This window comes from Myodes glareolus, chromosome 4 (assembly GCF_982192425.1).
Source record: "Myodes glareolus chromosome 4, mMyoGla1.1, whole genome shotgun sequence".
In the NCBI taxonomy this organism is placed as follows: Eukaryota; Metazoa; Chordata; class Mammalia; order Rodentia; family Cricetidae; genus Myodes; species Myodes glareolus.
The window spans coordinates 84,692,882-84,713,868 of NC_142029.1; the positions used below are offsets into that span (position 1 = coordinate 84,692,882).

General features: G+C 38.8%; 2 protein-coding genes across 5 annotated transcripts in view; both read right to left on the bottom strand.

Annotated features, from left to right (window-relative positions):
• Window positions 1–20,987, bottom strand: part of Scaper (S-phase cyclin A associated protein in the ER) — a 354,060-nt gene that overhangs the window by 308,540 nt on the left and 24,533 nt on the right. The gene's annotated exons all lie outside the window — the stretch shown is intronic.
• LOC148122346 (large ribosomal subunit protein eL22) lies at window positions 4,512–4,975 on the bottom strand. Its single transcript, XM_087905676.1, has one exon. The coding sequence runs from the start codon at window positions 4,956–4,958 to the stop codon at window positions 4,572–4,574; it is 387 nt and encodes a 128-aa protein (XP_087761802.1). The 5' UTR covers window positions 4,959–4,975; the 3' UTR covers window positions 4,512–4,571.

Here is a 20,987-nt window from a genome sequence, read left to right on the forward strand (position 1 = left end):
GGAAAAAGTCAAAGCTTAGAATTAAATAAAAATCATGTCTATTACCATTTTAAAGTATTCATACTCTCCAAAGCAAAATGCATGTTCAATGCAATCATTTTTCAAAAAATCTCCTTGCATTTTTCACAGAAATAATTCCATAATTGTGTAATTCATATAGAATAAGACAAAAAGATTTAAAATGGTGCTTTGATCTTAAGAGAAAAAATAGATGAAGACAGTATACTTTCTATTTCAAATTATTTATAAAAAAATTAATAATCAAGCAAGTACAGTACAAACATAAATCAGACATATAAATCTTAAAAAATTAAACAGATCATAAAAAACATAAATGATGAAATTAACTTTTTGACAAGGATATCAAGGATAAAATAATCAGTGAATGGTGTTAGGGACCACCAAATGAAAAAGAATAAAAACAGTCCCTTGTCTTCACTATAGAAAAAGACCTAATATTGTAAAAGTCTCAGTAAAAAACTGAGAAAAGTAGGAAATTTCCTTGATATTGACCAAGACAGTGATCAAGATCATACCAGAAGCTCAGGCAACAAAAGCAAAAAAAAAAAAAAAAAAAAAAAAATGAACTCTATAAAACTAAAAATGTTACACTAGAAAAGAAATATTCAATAGATTAAAAGTATCTTACAGACTGAGAAAAATACCTGTTATGTTATTTATCTCACATGGGACTAATTCTCAAAATACATAAAGAAATCATATAACTCAACATAAAGGATAAACAACCTGCTTCTAAAATGGACAAAGGGAAAAAATAACCAGAGAACCTAGATATTTTCCCAAAGGAAATAATCACACAATCAGCAGCCCCAGAAGAAAAGGCATCACCTTCACCTATTTCAGAAGGGGGCAGCCCTGATCTCTAGGCCCTAGACCCCAAAAGCACACCCTGTGTCCCTTCCCCACCTATCACAGCCATACTAGCGGGTAAGCAGGTAAGACTCCTGTGGGCAGGCCTTTCCACCACCCCTGCCAACCATTGGTCTCTGTAACCTACCAGTCCCACTCTGCCCCCAAAGTCCACAGAGCCCATCAACCCCCTCTTTCCTTCCAGGCATCAGTGGCCCCCAGAGGCACAGGCACTAACTGTACCATTTGGAGGAAGAAGCAACACCTGTGTCTATAAAGACCCCAAACCCAGATGGGTAGAAGGCAGTATAAGAACACCTTCAACAACATAAAGAGCAATATGGCACCAGCAGAAACTAGTGACTCTACAACAGCAAGACCTGAACATCCCAATGCAGATGAAGCAGAAGAAAATGGCTGTAAAAATAAGGGTATGACGATGATACAGGCCCTTAAAAAAAATGAAAGACAAAAAATCGGAAGAAATCAACAAATCCCCTAAAGAAAGCCAAGAAAATAAAAAATAAACAGGTGAAGAAAACAGTTAAAGACTTTAAAATTGAAACAGAGGCAATAGAAGAAAAACACAACTGAGGACATTCTAGAAATAGGAAATCTAGGTAAAGAAATAGGAACTACAGATGCAAGCATAATCAACAGAATACAAGAGATGGAAGAGAGAATTGCAAGTGTTGAAGATATGATAGAGGAAACAGATTCATTGGTCAAAGAAAATGTTAAAAGGCTGGACACATGGCTCAGGGGTTACCGGCTGATCTTCTGAAGGCCATAAGTTCAATTCCCAGCAACCACATGGTGGTTTACAACCATCTTCAATAAGATCTGGTGCCCTATTCTGGCATGCAAGTGTATATGCAAAACACTGTATACCTAATAAAATATATAATTTTTTTTAAAAAAGAAAATGTTAAATCTAACAAAGTCATAACATGAAACATCCAGTCATGTGGAATTCTCCTCTGTATGCTGTGAATATGTTTTATTGCCATTGGTTAATAAAGAAGCTGCTTTTGGCCAGTAGATTAACAGAGTAAAGCTAGACAGAAAATCTGAACAGAGAGGTAGAGAGAAAGTATGTGGAGTCAGAGAGATGCCATGCAGCCACCAAAGCAGACAAAACGCCAGTTGAAACCTTAGTGGTACACCACAAGCTTCGTTGTAAAATATAAAATAATAGAAGTGGGTTAATTTAAGATGTAAGAGCTAGCTAGAAATATGTTAGAGTCATTGGCCAAGCAGCGTTGCAATTAATATAGTTTCTGTGTGATTATTTCAGGTCTGGGCGGCTGGAAACGAAAGAGCAGTCTCTGAGTACAAATTGGCACACCAATGTGGGCCAACTACGTTCAAATAAAGCTGAGAGAGCTTGGAAAGGAATTCTAGACACAAAGAATAGAGTTAAGCATGGCTTTTTGATAGCAACATCTTCTTGGGTAAAGTCTGCTAGAAGAAAGTAGAGGCGCAATTCTTTTAAGAGAAGCCTTCCTGACTCAGCAGTAGCAGCAAAAACTGTGCGGCTCCTTTAATAAGGCTTCCTGGTTCATGCTAGTTGCAAGAACAGCTCTGGCTCTTTCAGGAGATTGAGCATTTGAATGGGGTTTGTGGGCAAAGTACTACAGCTTGCTTAATGGCAACACAGACCCACTATGTACCTAGAAATGGGGCTGCGAGCACAGTTCACAGAGTTGGCACTGAACAGATTTCTGCCATGTTGGACTGGGCAGAGTCAAAAGGCAAAGCAGCCTTAGTTCTAAGCTTCGCCGCTTAACATTTTAAGAAGCACTCCTGATCAGAAAAGAATTACAGATGCATAATAGGAATGATTCCAACATAAAAAAAAACCTCTAAATGAGACACAGTGCGTTTTAAAAATGTATTTGGAAGAGAAAAAAAGAATATAGACAATTATAATATAAAAAGGTACAGACAGTAAAATATTAAAGGAGTAAAGATAATAAAATAAATATTAAACTTGTAAAAAAAAGTAATAGAGTAAAGAAGATAAGCCACATGAAGATGGAATATATACAGAGTCTAGATTATATATATTGTGCTTTCTTTGAATTTTTTGACTGTGAATAAGCTAAGTACAGAGAGACATTTCATTGTACAGGCTACTAAACTAAGCCAATATATGTATTTTAAAGGTATCTTGACTTCAAAATTGGGGTCTAAGGATTTATTACTTTAGAAAAGAGGTTCTGCATTTGTTTCTACAAAGGATTAAATATGTGGATTCCTTCCAGACTAATATAGTTTGATGGACCAAGACCCCCCTGAAAGGTCTCCATGAATACCCAAAAATACTTTGCCTAACAAAAATCAGAATGCAGTTTGGAAAGAACTATGCCCAAATTCCCAAATATTGTTTACAAATGTTTGTTTACATTTAAAGGGGAATATGCAATAGAGATGAATACTTTGCACTGGTGTGGATCTTGGCCTATTGATACAAATTTAAGATCAATTTTGTTATATGTATATTTCTGTTCTTGATTAACATATTGTGTTTGTGAAGCTCATTTTAAAAATGTAATGCATATTTAAGAAATACAGGCTAATAGATAGTCATCTATAATAGTCTAGGTTGGAGTCATGTTACTTAGGTTTTCTGGATGAACAGAGATATATTTCAGATGGATAGGTACTCTTCAAACCTTTCAAAGACTTATAGAATATGGCATTTAAATGTTTTAAGAACTTAAGACTTTTCATGACAATGAGACACATCTGCTCCTGTCATCGCCAATATACTTCAAGAAGATCATGGGTACTAAAGAGACTCCTTATGAATTTGGTTAGCCATTTGGGCAAAACACTGCTCTTGCCTGGACTGTTTGATAGTATGCTGTACGAACTGGACATGAATGACCCACAGAAAAAGGACTGCTGAAGTTGCCTAAAGAAGGTGTTCTTGCTTCATGAAAGAGTCTGCCAGACATTCTGCAGGATACAAAAGAAAGTGACTGACAAACTGCCAATATAGGCAGAACTGTCTTTAAAATTTCCTGCTTCATGGCAAAGTCTTCCAGATACTATGGGCCTATACACTGATGATGGATGCCCCAACGTTACAGAAAAATTTTGGGTGACTGCCCAGGCAGCAAGATGCCTCTGTCAATTGTAGAGTTTTGGAAGTTGCTTACAATGTACTTCCTGTTTACTTAGGCAATATTATATTCTTCTGGGATCTTTGATGGAATTAAAGAAATATAGTTACGATAATAAATATAAGTATTAAACTTTGGGTTCAAAAAATAGTACAGATAATTTTCCTTAATTTGTCAAATGTAAATGGACTAAATATTATAACTATAATTTATGCTTGACAACATATCCTTAAACCCAAATTTTGAAATCAAGATACCTTTAAAAGATATATTTTGGGTTAGCTTAGCAGCCCATACAATGAAATGTCTCTCTGTACTTAGCTCAATCACAGGCAAAAAATTCAAAGAAAATATAATAATATACATAATCTAGATTCTCTGTGTATTTTTCATGCTTATATGGCTTAATGTTTTTACTCCACCATTTTTTACAAGTTTAATATTTATTATCTTTACTCCTTTAATCTATGACAGTTTGTACTCTTTTTTGTATTATAACTGTCTATACTATTTTTTTTGTTCCTAAATTTTATTTATGAATTAATACAAAACATTCCAGACCAATGTGTCTTAATCCTCATCCTCCTCCTCCTCTTCATCTTGGTTAATCTGGAAGTAACGCAGCTCATAGCTCTCTTTGCTGTTGGCGACAACACGCAACCAGTCTCGGAGATTGTTCTTCTTCAAATATTTTTTGGTGAGATATTTCAAATACCTTTTGGAGAAAGGCACCTCGGAAGTGACAGTGATCTTGCTCTTGCTCCGTTCGATGGTCACAACCCCTCCGCCAAGATTCCCAGCTTTGCCGTTCACCTTGATTCTCTCCTGGAGGAACTGCTCGAAATTAGCAGCGTCCATGATCCCATCTTCTACAGGGTGGGTGCAATCGAGGGTGAACTTCAAAACCTGCTTCTTTTTTTTGCCCCCCTTCGCCACAAGCTTTTTCCCGGGCGCCATGGCGGCAGAGGAGGCAGAAAGGGGACTATTTTTTTTCTCTCTCTCAAGCTTACGTACATTTATCCAACACTGTGATCCATTTAGAGGTCTTTTCTATCTAAATTTGTCTTTATAGCATGCAAATCTATAATTATTTTCTGACCAGGAGTATTTTTTTTAATTGCTAAGCGGGCATGGCTAGAACCAACTCTGTTCTAGATGATGGCCCTGTCCATCATCTCTGCTCAGTAGAACATAGTAGAGGCATGTTTACTGCCTCTGAGAGTAAAGTGCACAGTGCACCAGAGTTGCAGCGGGTATATGTCACCATTAAGCAATTTGCAACATGCCACTCACAAACCCCATCTAAGTGCTCAGCCTCCTGGAAGAGCCAGAGCTGTACGTGCCAACTAGCACGAACCAGGAAGCCCTCCCCTAAAGAAGCTGTGCAGCCTTTGCCGCCAATGTTGAGTCAAGAAGACCTCTCCTAAAGGAGCTGCAGTGCCCCTGTTCACTGCCAGCAAAAAGACCCCATCCGAAAAAGAATAAATGTGGCTACCAAGAAGCTAAACTCTAGGGGTTTTTTTTTTTGTATCTAGAATTTCTTTTTAAGCTCTCTCAGGTTTTTATGTGGATGTATTTAGCCCATGTTGGCACACCAATTTGTAGACAGAGGCTGCTTCTTTGTTTCCCGGCCGCCCAGACCCAAAATAATCACACAGAAACTATATTAGTTACAATACTCCTTGGCCAATAGCTTAGGCTTCTTATTAAATAACTCTGACATCTTAAATAAACCAATTTTTATTAATCTATGCATCACCATGTGGCTGTGGCCTACCGGTAAGTTTCCGTCCAGCATCTGTCTCCTTTGGCAGCTACATAGCATCTCTCTGACTCCACCTTTGTTTCTCCTTCACCTCTGCTTGGAATTTTTGCCTTGCTCTATTCTGCCCTGTTACAGGCTTAAGAAGCTTCTTTATTCATTAACCAATTAAAAATAAAACCACATATACAGATGGACTTCCCACACCACTCAGCGATATCACTCTTGGGCATATGCCCAAAATATGCTTAATCATACCACAAGGACACTTGTTCAACCATGTGCATAGTAGAATTATTTATAACAGAAAGAACCTGGAAACAACCTAGATGCCCCTCAACTAAAGAATGGATTAAAAAAAATGTGGTAAATTTATACAATGGGGTATTACTCAGTAGTAAAAAACAATGACACCATGAAATTTGCAGGCAAATGGATGGAACTAGGAAAAAAAAATCCTGAATGAGGTAACCCATACCCAGAAATGCAAACCTGGTATGTACTCACTTATAAGTGGATATTAGATATAAAGCAAAGGATAGCTGGGCTATAATACATAGCCCCCAGAGAAGCCAGGTAATAAGGAGGATCCTAAGAAGGACACATGGATCTCCCTAGGAAGGAGAAACAGATGAGATCTCCTGGGTAAACTAGGGGCAGAGCAGGGACAGAAGGAAGGGGATAGGAGATGAGAAATGAGGCAATAGGATGGTCAAATTGGGGGAAGAGATGAAGAAGGTGAACAATGAAAGAGATATCTTGATAGAGAGGGCCATTATAAGTTTAGGGAGAAACCTGGTGCTAGGGAAATCCCCAGGAATTCACAAGGATGACCCTGACTAAGACTTCTAGCAATAGTGGAGAAGGTGCCAGATCTGACCTTCTCCTGTAATCAGAGTGGTGACTACCCTAATTGTCATCATAAAACCTTCATCCAGAATCTGATGGAAGCCAATGCAGAGATCCAGAGCCAATGACTGGGCCAAGCTTCTGGAGTCCAGTAGAAGAGAGGGAGGAGAAAGTACATAAGCAAGATGGATCAAGATTATGAATAGCTCATGGGAGTTCATGGAGTCTGGACCGACATAATTGCTTCTCATATGCAGAGGGCCCCATGTCGGTCCAGACTCCAATATGAGAAGCAATTATGTGACTTGGTCTGTTTGTGGGGCCCCTGGCAGTGGAACCAGGATCTATCTCTGGTGCATGAGCTGACTTTTTGGAGCCCATTCCCTATGGTGAGATGACTTGCTCAGCCTTGATGGAGCGGGGGGGGGGGGAGGCTTGGTCCTGCCTCAACTTGATATACCAGGCTTTATTGACTCCCCAAGGGAGGCCTTACCCTTCCTGAGGAGTATATGGGGAGTTGGAGGAAGGTGAGGGAAGCAGGAGGAGGAATTGTGGTTGGTATATAAAATGAATTTTAAAAAATTTGGTATTTTGAAATATTATTTTAAGATGTGTTACATTTGTTTATGCTGTGGGATGTGTGTAGCAGGGAGGCCGCTTGTTTGTCCCGAAATAATCACATAGAAACTGTATTAATTAAATCACTGCTTGGCCCATTAGCTCTAACTTCTTCTTGGCTAACTCTTACATCTTAATTTAATCCATTTCTACTAATCTGTATATCACCAAGAGGTCATGGCCTACCTGGCATGTCTGTTTCTGGCGGGTCCATGGCTTCTCCCTACTCCACCCAGCATTCTGTTTAGTTTCCCCTGCCTACCTAAGTTCTGCCCTATTAACAGGCCAAAGCAGTTTATTTATTTATTAATGGTAATGACAGCAGACGGGGGGGGGGGGGCTCCCACATCAGACATGTGTTTAAATGATGCAAAGATATGAGCATTCCTTTATGTTACATTTGTTTAACTCTGTGAAGGTGTGTTACTTTGCCTGTCTAAAACACCTGATTAGCCTAACAAAGAACTGAACAGCCAATACCAAGGCAAGAGAAAGGATAGGAAAGGCTGGCAGGCAGAGAGAATAAACAGAAGGAGAAATCTGGAAAGGGAGCATCAAGGAACAGAGAGGAAGGAGGAGGACTTCAGGGGCCACTACCCAGCCACTCAACTACACAGCAGCCACAGAATAAGAAGAAAAGTATACAGAAATAAAGAAAGGTAAAAGCCCAGACTCAAAAGGTAGATGGGATAATTTAAGAAAAGTTGGCTAGAAAGAAGCCAAGTTAAGGCCAGGCATTCATAAATAATAATAAGTCTCTTTGTGTGTATTTATTTGGGAGTTGGGTATCGGGCCCCCCAAAGAGCAAAAAGAGTAAAGGATAAAAACAACCAACAACACAACAGCATTAACTGTAAGGAAAATACAAATTGTAATCCCAAAGGGACACTGTCCACACACGTTAGACTGGATACTATTAAAAGGACAGGTGATAACAAATGTTAGCTGAAAAAGGAAAGAGAACCTTTGTACTCTGTTAGTAAGGATGAGCAAAAGAGAATCCGCTGTACAGAACAGTGCAGAAAATCCTCAAAACATTACATTACAATCACCACATATCCTAGTTGTCCCTCTGCTAAGCACATATCCATAAAGAATCAAACCAGCACCGTGAGGACTTATCTGCATGTTCCCATGTTCACTGTACAATTATATGGATGCATAAAGAAATGGTGAGATGATGGAGGGTACTATTCAGCCTTAAAAGGGGGTTGTCACATTTACAACAACATGGATGAACCTTAAAAAACATTATGATAAGTGAAATAAGCTAAAAGGAAGGAGAAAGCAGGGTATCATGCAATTAAAAAAAAAACCTAGCATAATACACAGAAACAGAAAGTTACCATGAACAAGAAGTAGAAGGAATGGGGAGACTATAGGACAAAAGGTACAAATTTCTAGTTATATATAATGAATCATCATTTCTTATACAGCTGGTACAAAGTCAAATGAGACTATGTACACAAGGAATTAGATATGATGTAACTAAAGAAATTGTAGCTATAGTTTAGCAGCTGTGTCTCCTGGCTCAGAAAGAAAGAAGACAAAGGTGAAGGAAGCAAATTTAGTAGTGCATCTCCTGCTATTCAAAATGTCCCTTTCAACTTCCAAAGACAAATGCTAAATTCACTGAAGAGGACAGAAACATTTTAAAGCCAGATTACTTTGGATGAACATACCATCTCTGCTCTCTATCCACATTCATAACAACCATTATTGCCCTCTATGTTTCTTCTTCTTTTGTCTATGTATGCATATATGCATATACATATAAATACAAATAAAGTATCTTGTTAAACTAAAAGTTCATTATTTTGGCTAGGCTGACTACACAGCAACATTTCAGGAGATGCCAGTCTTTTGCCTATCAATATTGGAGTAGCAGGTATGCCTACAGGGCTGCTAGGGATTCAAAATCAGGCTCTCATGCTTGAAAGTATCCTGTGGTTCTTTGAATAAAAATGGTCCCTACAGCTAATGTATTTGAATGCTTGCTTCCCAGTTGGTGGGTGGTGCAGGGGAATTGTCTGTATTCTGTCAATCATGTTTTAAATAAACGCTGATTGGCTAGGCAGGAGGTGTAGGCGGGAAAACTAGACAGGAAGTGGAAAAGATGCAAGGAGAGCAGGAGAATTCTGGGGAGAAGGAAGTTGATTCTCCCCACTCCTGCCCAGATCACCCAAGCCGCAGGATGTGAGCTGCCCCACTGAAAAAGGTACTGAGCCACATGGCTAAAATAGATCAGAAAAATGGGTTAATCAAGATGTGAGAGTTAGCCAGTAAGAAGCCTGACCTAATGGGACAATCAGCATTATAACTTATAAGATCAGTGTGATTTTTCTCTGGGACTAAACAGCTTGGGGGCAGGGCGGGAAAGAAACCCCCAAACAAACAGGCTCCCTCATGTTACAGGTGGGCTGTTTGGGAAGGACTAGGAGGTATAGCCTTGGAGTAAATATCAGTGGGGGTGGGCTTTGCAATTTCAGAAGCCCTTATCTCACTCTCTCTGCCACCTCTTTCTGTGGATCAGCATGTAAACTCTATGCTACTGCTCTAGCAGCATGTCTGCCTATCTGCCGCCATGCTCCCTGACAAACCCAGACACAGAAAGACAATTATCACATGTACTCACTCATAAGTGGTTTTTAAACATAAAGCAAAGAAAACCAGTCCACAAATCACAATCTCAGAGAACCTAGACAACAATGAGGACCCTAAGAGAAACATACATAGATCTAATCTACATGGGAAGTAGAAAAAGACAAGATCTCCTGAGTAAATTGGGAGCATGGGGACCTTGAGAGAGGGTTGAAGGGGAGGGGAGAGGCAGGGATGGGAGCAGAGAAAAATGTAGAGCTCAATAAAACTTAATTTAAAAAAAAAAGACAGTCATGAATGGACTTACCCATTGAAAATGTAAGCAAGTCCCCAATTAAATGCTTTCTTTTATACCTGGGCTTGGTCATAGTGTCTCTTCACAGCAATAGAACAGTGAATAAGACATGCTCTAACCCCCTAAGCCATCTCCCCTGTTTGTCCATCTTATTTTTTGAAGCAAGATCTCTCAGTGAACCTGGATTCCAATGATTGGCTCTGTGGGATGGCCAGCATGGACTAAGGATGCTCTGCCTCCCAGCACGGGATTACATATGCATGCCACCGAGCCTGACTTTCTATATGGATGCTGGGAATGCTAACTCAGGTCCCTGGCTTGCACAGCAAGCATTTACCCTCTCCATTTCCCGGGCCCTAGTTTTCTTCTTTAGATAACCCAAAATTATACTACTGTAATAATATATTTTATAAATAAAATGAAAGCAATCTCTTATAATGGGCTCATTATATACCCAAATGTTGATTTTATTTTGTGTAAGAAATGAGTGCAAAGCACAAGTCAATATATATATTCACCAGTCAAAGTTGTCATTTTATTGTACAAGACAAAGAAATGTAAACTATAGTCATTTTTAGCATCCTATCCTATTCTTACTGTAAGACATGTCAGTGACAGGGCTCAAGAACTGGCTCAGTAGGTAAGAATATTTACTATTCTTACAGAGAACTAGGATTCAGTTACCAGCACCCATATGGCAGCTCACAATTACTAGTAATTCCAGCTCCAGGAGAGTCAATGCCTTCTTCTGGCCTCTACCAGTACTAGGCATGCATATGTTGTACATATATATACATAGAGACAAACACTGATAAGCATAAAATTTAAAAAAGACCTTCTTAAAAATGCCAGTCTCACTTTACTATGACTTTTCAATAGGCTCAGAAAGATCACAAAATGCAAACCTTCATTTATATAATAGATCTTCCCATAGCTAAGTTTAAATTAACTTTGTAGAATCTAGAGCAAATATCTTAAAAGTACACATTGAGATACACTTCATAAATCAGACTCAGTATTAATAAATTTGTCAAGTTATTTACAAATGAAATAAAATACCACCCTTAACAGTCATAAAAGGTATGTTTTACTTTAAAAGACTTCTGAACAAAGAAGCATTATGTACTTCCTTTCAAAGGTAGTCCTTGGTGCCAAATTACTGGTAATGAAAGTCTACTACAATCAGGAAAGGGAAAAATCTAAGAAGTTAGTTGGCTTCCTTCTCTCAATTCTACTAATATAACTCAAATTGTCTAATTAAAATCATTCTACTTAAACTACCTACATTAAATGGGGACAGAAAAATTTAATTTTGAATGATTTATTTTGGAAATTTTCAACTGATTTCCCTTTGGCTTGAAAAAAAAGTATGGTAAGACCATAGCAACTATATTTTTTATACTAGTTGACAGAGAGAAAGTACATTTGATGGTTAATGCATTTTAAGGAATGTTTAACTCAGTGTTATCAAAAATGATCAGAGTGGTAGCAGGCAGCTGTAATCTGAGTCATGTTTGCAAATGAGCGAATACAACCAGATGAGGAGCTGCTGGAGCTGCCTGGCAGTCACTGATGCACATCTTTCTCCCTGAAGCTATGAAGGCCATTTTGTCAAGCAGGATGAAACAGAACAAAAGTGGCTCTGAAAGTAAAGTTATAGTCATTCAGATAACTACATATAGATGTGCAGCTAAAATTACCAATTAGTTTACCAATTGGTTGCAACAGATTTGATTGGCTTGTAAATAATTCTAGCAACTGGCACAGAAAGCAGAATGGTTCACATCATCTCTTTGTCCTGAAGACACAAAACATCACTACAGACCTCCACTTCAGCTATGGGAATGAGCACTGTGGGTGCCGGCGGTGATGAAGAGGTAAAAACATAAAACCAGTGCTAAAAGGGAACTTTCCCGGGAGGGCTTCAGCAAGGTGAGCATGTCTTAAGGAACACTGCTTTACAGTAACTCCTGAGTTTCTGAAAGGCTATTACTAAAGCCATGGTTCAAAGGAGAAATCAGCCAAAAGCAAAATGGTGGGCAAACATTTTAGTTTTCAAAACTAGTGACAGCTCATATCATCAACCATTCTCTTCTTTCAAATATTTTTTCTTAATTTTCAATATAAAAACCTAGAATGTTACAAAACTACATTTACCAAACTCCTGAAGGGTGAAGAAAGAAAACAAGAAGTGAAAATCTGCTAGAAGCCATTCTCCACAAATTCATCATTACCAGCACTTCTGTGGGCAAATAAAAGCTGTTACTGTCTAGATGATAATATAGAAATATCTTATTGCAATTGCCAACTCTCTTAACTCAGCAGCAAGTTGTCTTCCCAGATGCTTGCCTTCCAGAATTCTCCACTCTTGTGGAGTTGCCGATTTAAAATGTGCCCCCAGCATAGCAGATGTGCTAAATGACTGATCCCCAGGGTGGCTGTATGGAAGGTGCCCAAACTTTAAAAATGGGTATTAGTAGAATATCCTTAAACCAAATTAGGCATGTATCAGAGAATGTGGGATCCCAGTCTCTCTGGGTTCCAGTTTTGATATGTGATTCCTTCCTCGCACACATACTCCCGCCATGACAAGAGTCACAGACTTGTGACATACACAAAAGGTTATACAGCAGAATTGAATCAATGCCAAATTTTTTGAAGCCAAGTCTTTAAAACTGTGAGTTAAATTGACTTCTTTTCTCTATAAATATTGCTCATTTGTGGTACTTCATTATGGTAACAAAAACTAAATAAACCTACTAAGAAAATACAAAGATCTAGTGCTTGTGAAAATAAAAAGGCAAAGACAAGTTGCAAGGCTCACAATAACACACTCAAACTCAAATTCTCCCACTGTTTACCTATATCAATGTTCAAGGCATTTATTTTGCCTAAAATATTCTCCCAATAGCAAATAAGAAATCTATGTGAAAGCTGAAAGGGTCCTCAGACCTCATCTATACCAATTTACTCATCTAAAAATTAGAGTTTAATGATGTTACTTTTATCCAAAGTTACAGAAGTAGGAAACTGTGTTTTCCTTTCAGGAAACAGCACAGACTTCACAGTCTTCTGTGACCAGCAGCCAGAAGTCACCACTCTTATAAACACTACCAGGTATAACTATCAATGTTAGTACATGCTGAAAACTCACAAGTGCCACACAAATAAGTCTTCTCTCTTTCAAACTATTTAAGGAATATTAGCATGTACATTTTCCAAGTCACTGCAAGAAAATTATGTTTTTCAGAAAATCTTTTCCTTCATTGCAGCACTGTACATGGAGAAGCAAAAATTATTCTGCCAGAAAAATATTAAACAGCCTTTCTCACCAAAAGGCAACTCTGTGCTTATTTGAATAAAGCAGGAGAAGGATGACTATCAGAATTGCAGCCTTTGCTACAATGTGTAAGTGGTCTGCGTAACAAGAACTGTTTTCTATACTGAAGTGACTTGGCAGTATTAAAGAAAATTTTTAAGTGACAAAAAAAAATAAAAACAACAACCAGAATCTCTCAACAAAAAGTGCAAATAATTAATGATAACATTTACAGAAAACATAAACATGAATGTTCTGCCTTTATTAAAGCCTACACATAAATAAAAAAAGAAAAACTCTGGTGTTTAAATCAACATGGGTTGAAGGTAACTTAAAGGCAATTTAACTGGAATTAAACTTTCTTTAGGTCCTATAAACAGTTCCAAGAATAAATATCTTTGGGATAAATAAATGTTGAGGGTCAGATAGGGTGACATACACTTTAAACAGTGCATTCAGAAAGCAGAGGCAGGTGGATCCCTGAGTTCAAGGCCAGGCTCGCTATATGGCAAGTTCAAGAACAGCCGGGGCTATATTATCTCATAAATAAATAAATAAGCAAGCAAGCAAGCAAGTAATGAATGAAAGAATACATAAGTGTTAAGAGTAGCATTGTTGGAAATAAATGTTGGAATACTCAACAGATAGTTGCTGAGTATAGAGTGATGTAGGTGGGTCATCTGTCTATGTGTTACTTTCATTGGTTAATAAAGAAACTGTCTTTATTTGATAGGACAGCAGCTTAGACAGGCGGAGTAGACAGAACAGGATGCTGTGAGAAAGAAAGCAGAGTCAGGCAGTCACCATGAAACTCTGGTCCAAGATGGACATAGGTTAGAATCTTCCTGGTAAGCCACCGCTTCGTGGTGCTACACAGATTATTAGAAATATGTTAATCAAGATGTGAGAATTAGCCAATAAGAGGCTAGAGCTAATGGGCCAGGCAGTGTTTAAATGAATACAATTTGTGCGTTGTTATTTCAGGTGTAAAGCTAGCCATGTGGGAGCCGGGTGGGACGAAAAGCAGATATCTACTTTAGCTCCAGTCCTCAGGTATGCTGCAAACTCACAATATAATTTCAGAACTGCTAATACTTTTATAGTTCCTCATCAATACATAAGAGTGCTGCAGTCTGTGATTTATGACATTTACATACTATGATTTATGATTCCATTTCGCATTCTGCCCCATTTTCTTATTACTGATCTCATTTTTCTCTGAAGAATCTAAATTGTTCTATTTCTCCAGTTTTCGTTTACCATTTATTTAATGAGTGCATGCACATGCGCATATGCAGACATACTATGGTACACATGTGGAAGGCAGAGAACAACTGCAAGAGTTGGTTCACTCCTCCTATATGGGTCCTGATAGGTCCAAAGCAGGTCCCAAAATGGCAGTGCTGCTAACAATGTCCTAAATGACAGTCTAGGCTCAGCTCAGGCTAAACTCTAACTGGGTAAACAGAGGATTGCTACCAAACTGAGCATTCCTCAGGAATCTTATGAAGTGGGTTTCTGTTTGTCAGGAAAAGTCATTACTTCCCTTATTCATCCCCCACAGCCAACAATTTCTGGCAAGGGTATCTAGTTCCTGATGAACTCAAGCAAGCCTGTAACAGATCAAATCCCCATGCTAGTTCCAAAGCTATTACAGCTCACATGCCTTCTCCCCCAACCCCGCAGCCTGTCTCCTTAAAAGTGGCAAGGCTCTCCCTGCTTTTTGTTTTTCTGTGCTATGAACAGAACTGAACTACTGGACTAAACACTCTATATAATGATGGGGCTGTTAGATAAAAGTTAAAATGCCAGTCTTTTTGTTTTTAATTCTATAGCCATCAAAAAGTGTTCTTTTGAGACAAATAAGCACAGTTATATAGGAACCTAGGGTTTAAAAATGTGACATGTTGCCACAAACTATAGTTATGGCCAAATTACCCATACCACTGAAGGAAGCCTGGCAAAAATAGCCTGAAAAGGCAAGCACATGCTTTTTTACTGGGGAGCACTGCTGTGAATCAAACCTTGGGCCTTACACATGCTAAGTACAATATGCCTACTAAGCTTTACTAAAGAGTTACTAAGAGTTATTAAGTTACTTTACTAAGAGTTACTAAACAATGTGTAATGCCCATCATGTTGGTGCTTTTTTTGTTATTAGATCTCTTTTGATTCAGTGTTCTGGGATGTTTTTCTTCCTTGAGCACTCTTGGCCAAATCTGACATTCTCTTCAGATCTAAGTAATTATTCTGAATTCTATATAGAACTCGTTTAGTGGTCAAAAGCTCCTTAAATCTGTTATCATGGAAAGTTTTCCTTTGTTATTAAGAACTGCCATGTTGGTGTCCATGGTCCATGCTGCTGCCAGTTGCCATGGTCAAGGAAGCTTCTTTTGCAGTGATAACTGCACATTCATGACTGAGATTGAGAGACATTGAAGGCTTCTGTGACAACCACTGCACACCCGCCCCAACAAAAGAAACAGTTCAGACAGGTGAAGAGAATCCTTAGAACTGTAATAAAGATGCTGACATGTAGCTCGTCACAGCTGATGGCTTCTGGTAATGGTAGTGGTGGGGAAACCATGGGACACTCAATTATCTTTAAGAGGGTGGCTAATGGGAGTTTGACCATACTCCAATGAGTAGATGAGCAATACAAAATGAACGTGGTACTTTTGGGGGAGGGGAGTGAAAGGAATGTAGGGAGAAATTGGGAAGCAAGTGTAAGCAGGGTGCACTGAATGAAATTCTCAATTAATAAAAATATTGTATTATAGCGGGAAAGAGCAGTTATGTATGTGACTTGATTTTTCTCTCCTGCAGCTTTTGATATATTTTTAAGTATACTTCATATTTAGTGTTTTGGCTATTATATGATGTACAGAGTTTTTTTATTTATTTATTTGCTTGTTTTTTTTTTTTTCTGGTCCCATGTATTTGATATTCTCTATATCTCTCGGACCTTGATCGACATCTATTAGATTATGGATATTTTACTCCACAGTTTTGTTGAAATATTTCTGGTGTCTTTGGCCTGGGTCTCTTTGTCTTCTATGGCTATTATTTACAGGTTTGGGTTTCTGATAGTGTCCCAGAGTCTACGCATGTTCTGTTCCTGAATCCTTTTGGATTTGAATTTTTTTATTAATCGAATTTTTCTCATTTGTCTTCAGGATGCACTTGTCTATCTTCCACTTGATACAGTATGTTGTCTGAATTTTGGGTTGAATTCCTGAAGTTTTCATTTTTTTGGCTTTTCTTCCAAAATTCTATTTCTTTATTAAGTTCTATTTTCATATCTTGAATTTTCTCCATTATTGCATTCATCCATGTAACAGGATGCAAATTAGTGCATAAAAAGCAGTAGTTTTCCTATATACAAATGACAAGCACACTGAGACAGAAATCAGGGTAACATCACCATTCAAACTAATAATCACAAAATACACTGAAATAAATTTAATGTATATTGGTGTAAATTTAACAATAAAAGGGAAAGATTTATATAATGAAAACTACAGACAGTTATTTTAAAAACAAGGATGATACAAGATTTATAAAAAACCTCTCATGCTCATAGATTGGAGTATTAAAACAGTGAAAATGACATCCTACCAAAACCTACCAACAGCGCAATCACCATTATAATTGCAACAAAATCCTTCATAGACATTGAAAACAATCTTAAACATTATGTGGAAACACAAATGAACCAAGATAGCTAAAAACAAAACCATAAACAATAAAAAAGCCACTGGCATTATCGCCATCCCATATTTTGAGTTTAACTTCAGAACTATAGTAAAAATTAAAACAAAAAAAAATAAAACAAACATGCTAATCAATGGATTAGAAATGAAGACACAAATGTAAGCTGCCTGATTTTCTATAAAGAAGCCAACAATACATATTGGAAAAAATAACATTTTCAACAAATTGTGCATGTCAAGCTGGAAAGCTATACATAAAAGAATAAAATGAATCATTTTTGTCTCACCCTACACAAACTCAACCCCAAATGGATTAAGGACCACAACATAAGACTCAAAGCCCTGAGTATGGTAAGAGGAAAAAGAAGGGAATATTCTTGAACTTACAGACCAGGGATGGGACTTTATGAACATGATTCTAGTAGCACAGGCATTGAGACCAAAAATGAATAAATGGAAACTGATAAAACTAAAGTTCTTTGGATATTCGATGGAGAGATGGGAAAGATAGAAGAATGGAGTGGTGGAGAGAGGCAGAACTAGAGACTCAATATTGGTGGTAGGTGTGAAAGAATCCTGCAGTGGACAGGGGAATATATCCCTTTCCCAGAAGCCAGTAGGGTGGACATGGTGGTGTGCAGCAGCCTGGAGCTTGAATTCTGACTCGGTCCCTGAACATTGCCCAGCTGCCCAGCTGACTCAGTCCCTGAACATTGCTCTGGTTCTATGCAATGACAGGATGTCCAAGATAAAGAATGCTTCATTTTATAGAATGGACTTCCTCAAAAGACCTCCATTGTCCATGCTACCCCTTGAGGCAACGTTGGTATCTATGGTATGCTGCCCTGGGCTTTGTGGAAGCCCAAGATTCCTGGGGAAGTCTGTGGCCCTACAGCAGCCAGGATCTATGTTGATGTCCCTGACAAGTTACAAATGAAGGCCATAAGGATGTCATTGATCCTTGGTATGGGTCACCACATGAAGCTATGCCAATCCATGGGTCATGCTCCTGCAGGACACCATGCTTATGTGAGTAGCGTATACTGCCATGTGAACCCATGTTGATGTTCATGGTGCCTACTGTCACTGGGAGCCATGTTTGGGTACATAGTACTGCTTCAAAAACAGGACATGATGATGTCCATGGTCTGTACTGTCACTGGAGACCATGCTGAGGTTAGTGGTGCACGCTAATGCCAGAGACCATGTATAAGTCCATGATTCGTGCTCCTGATGACTGACTCTTTAGGCATGGTATTGATGACTGCAGACTCAGTTGAGAAATAAGGACACTGAAGGCTTCTGTGGCAAACCATACTTCCACCCCACCATACCCCCTAAAAAGGAACAGCCTAGACAGAAAGTCATCAAGGAGAATTCTTAAAACTCGTGATAAGGATGCTGATGGCTCCTGGTGGCAGCACAGTCAGGGAAGGACTCAATTTTCTATAAGGGGCTGGCCACCTGGAGTTTGATTACACTCCAATGAGTATATAAGGAATACAATTTAGACTTGTTTTTTTCTTTCTTCTTCTTTTTCTTGGGGTGGGGGTGGTCACAAGGGTGGGAGTTGGCCGGGGATATCTGTGAAGTGAGTGTGCTCAGGGTTCATGACGTGAAATTCCCAAATATTAATAAAATCATGATTTAAAAAAATCTAAAGTTTTGTACAGCAAAAGGTGTCTTAAAAGTTATTATTGATTTAATAAAATACCATGACCAAAAACAAATTAGGAAGACTGGGTTTATTTCACGTGCTGTTCTATTTAACAGTTTATCATCAAAAGCAGTAAGGGAAGGAACTAAGACAGGACAGGGACTTGGAGGCAGGAGCTAATGCAGAGGTCATGGAAGAATGTGGCTTACTGGCTTGCTCCTCATGGCTTACTCAGTCTGCTTTCTTTGTTATAGAACCCAGGATACCAGCCCAAATGTGGCCCTACTCACAACGGGCTGGGCCCTCCCACATCAATCATTAATTAAGAAAATTCCATACAGGTTTTCCTACAGCCTGATATTTAGGAGGCATTTTCTGAACTGAGGCTGCTACCTCCTTCTTGATAACTCTAGTTTGAGTCAAGGTGAGAAAAAAAAATAGCCAGCACAAAAGACTATCATCATTCAAGTGTGTAGGAATGTTTTGTTTGTGTTTTAACAAAAAAAGCTTGCCTGAAGATCAGAGTGCAGAGCTAAGCCCCTAGAGACCAGGTAGTGGAAGCATACACCTTTAATTCCAGCAATTAAAGGCACACACCTTTAATTCCAGACAGAGGCAGAGGGATCCCTGTGGTTCAAGGTCACACTGGACTACGTGAAATTGATTCAGTCTAAAAGAGAAACAGAGCTCACACAAAGATGATCCTAGCTTGGGATCACACACCTTTAATCCCAGCACTAGGGAGGAGGAGACAGAAGTGATATGGTTGGGTACAGAGATGAATATAAGGTGGGAGGAGAGAGGTGCTCACTGTAGTCTGAGTTTTGGTGTAGACAGATACAGTCTGCAGATGCAGTCTGAGGAGAGGATCATCCCTTCAGTCTGAGGATTTGGGAGAGGTAAAAGGTCTCTCTAGTTGCTGACTGAACTGCTTCTCTGAATCTTCAGCTTTTATCCCCAAACATCTGACAACAAAAGTGCTCCCAAGACAGGACATGTTCAGGTTCTTTTCTCTGACTCAATTTGAAGTCAGTGGCCTCAACCTCATCACTGCACAGATCATGGTTTCTGCACAGGTACCATATGTGATCTCCAGGAAGTGTGCAAGTTCACACTGGATCCCTCTGCTCAAATCTGTCAGAATTCTTTACACACTCAGCCAGTGTTCAGAAGCATACTACCCAAGCGCCCCTCACGTGGGAATGGGAAGCTACAGCAAGTGGTTAACCATAAACACTCTAAGATACAGGTGACACTAATCTCTAAAAGCACCCCCACCACCAAGGAACGACAAATTTATGTCAAGTTCCCTACACTCCAGATTCAAGTTGGAAACATGGAAAGGAAACAAATGTGTTCTCAGCACTCTTTCCCTTAAAATTCTTTAATAGATTCTGGACACATCATAGTCAAGGCAAATATCCATCCAGAGATTTTTATCCTTCCCCTTTTTGTGTGTCTAGACCCTCAAATGTCCTAACAAAATTCTCTTAGTCCACTCCTCAGACTTTACTGTGAACAAAGAAGGGGGCTGGCCACCACTATACTAACTGCACAAATGACAAAAGACAACATCTCTTCAGTCCATCTTTTAGCCCTCGTTGTAGGGAAGCAAAAGAAATGGAGGGGTAAGGTTGGAGTGTGATATTCTGGGAATGTCAGTGCCTAGAAAATCATGTAGTAATATGGCTGAAACTAAAGTATACCTTCCAACGGGGGGGGGGGGAAATCAGGTCAACAATCCTGAGTAAAATAAAAATACCTTTCACTACTATGCTGCGCTTCTTATTAACTGCTATTAAATATGGACACCAAACTGAGCTGTGATTACTCAGTCAAGGAACAAAACTCACCAATGGAACATCTGGTGCTTTAATAAAACACAGATTAAATCACCTGAAAAATAAGAGGATGCTGCTAGCAACTTCTCTGTAGTTAGCAGCACTGGCTGTTCTTCCAGAGAACTGGGATTCAATTCCCAGCAACCACATGGCAGCTCACAAGTGTCTCAAATGCCAGTCCCTGGGGGCATCAGATGTCCTTTTTTGGGCTCTGCGGGCACCAGGCACCAACATACAGGTAGGCAAAACATCCGTAAACATAAAAATAAATAAAAACTAAAACACCAGGGAAATCTGAGTTTTGTGTCTTACAAATATACTAACCAAATAC

Coding starts and splice junctions, on each gene's coding strand:
- LOC148122346 (XM_087905676.1), bottom strand. CDS start 4,958: ATGGCGCCCGGGAAAAAGCTTGTGGCGAAGGGGGGCAAAAAAAAGAAG.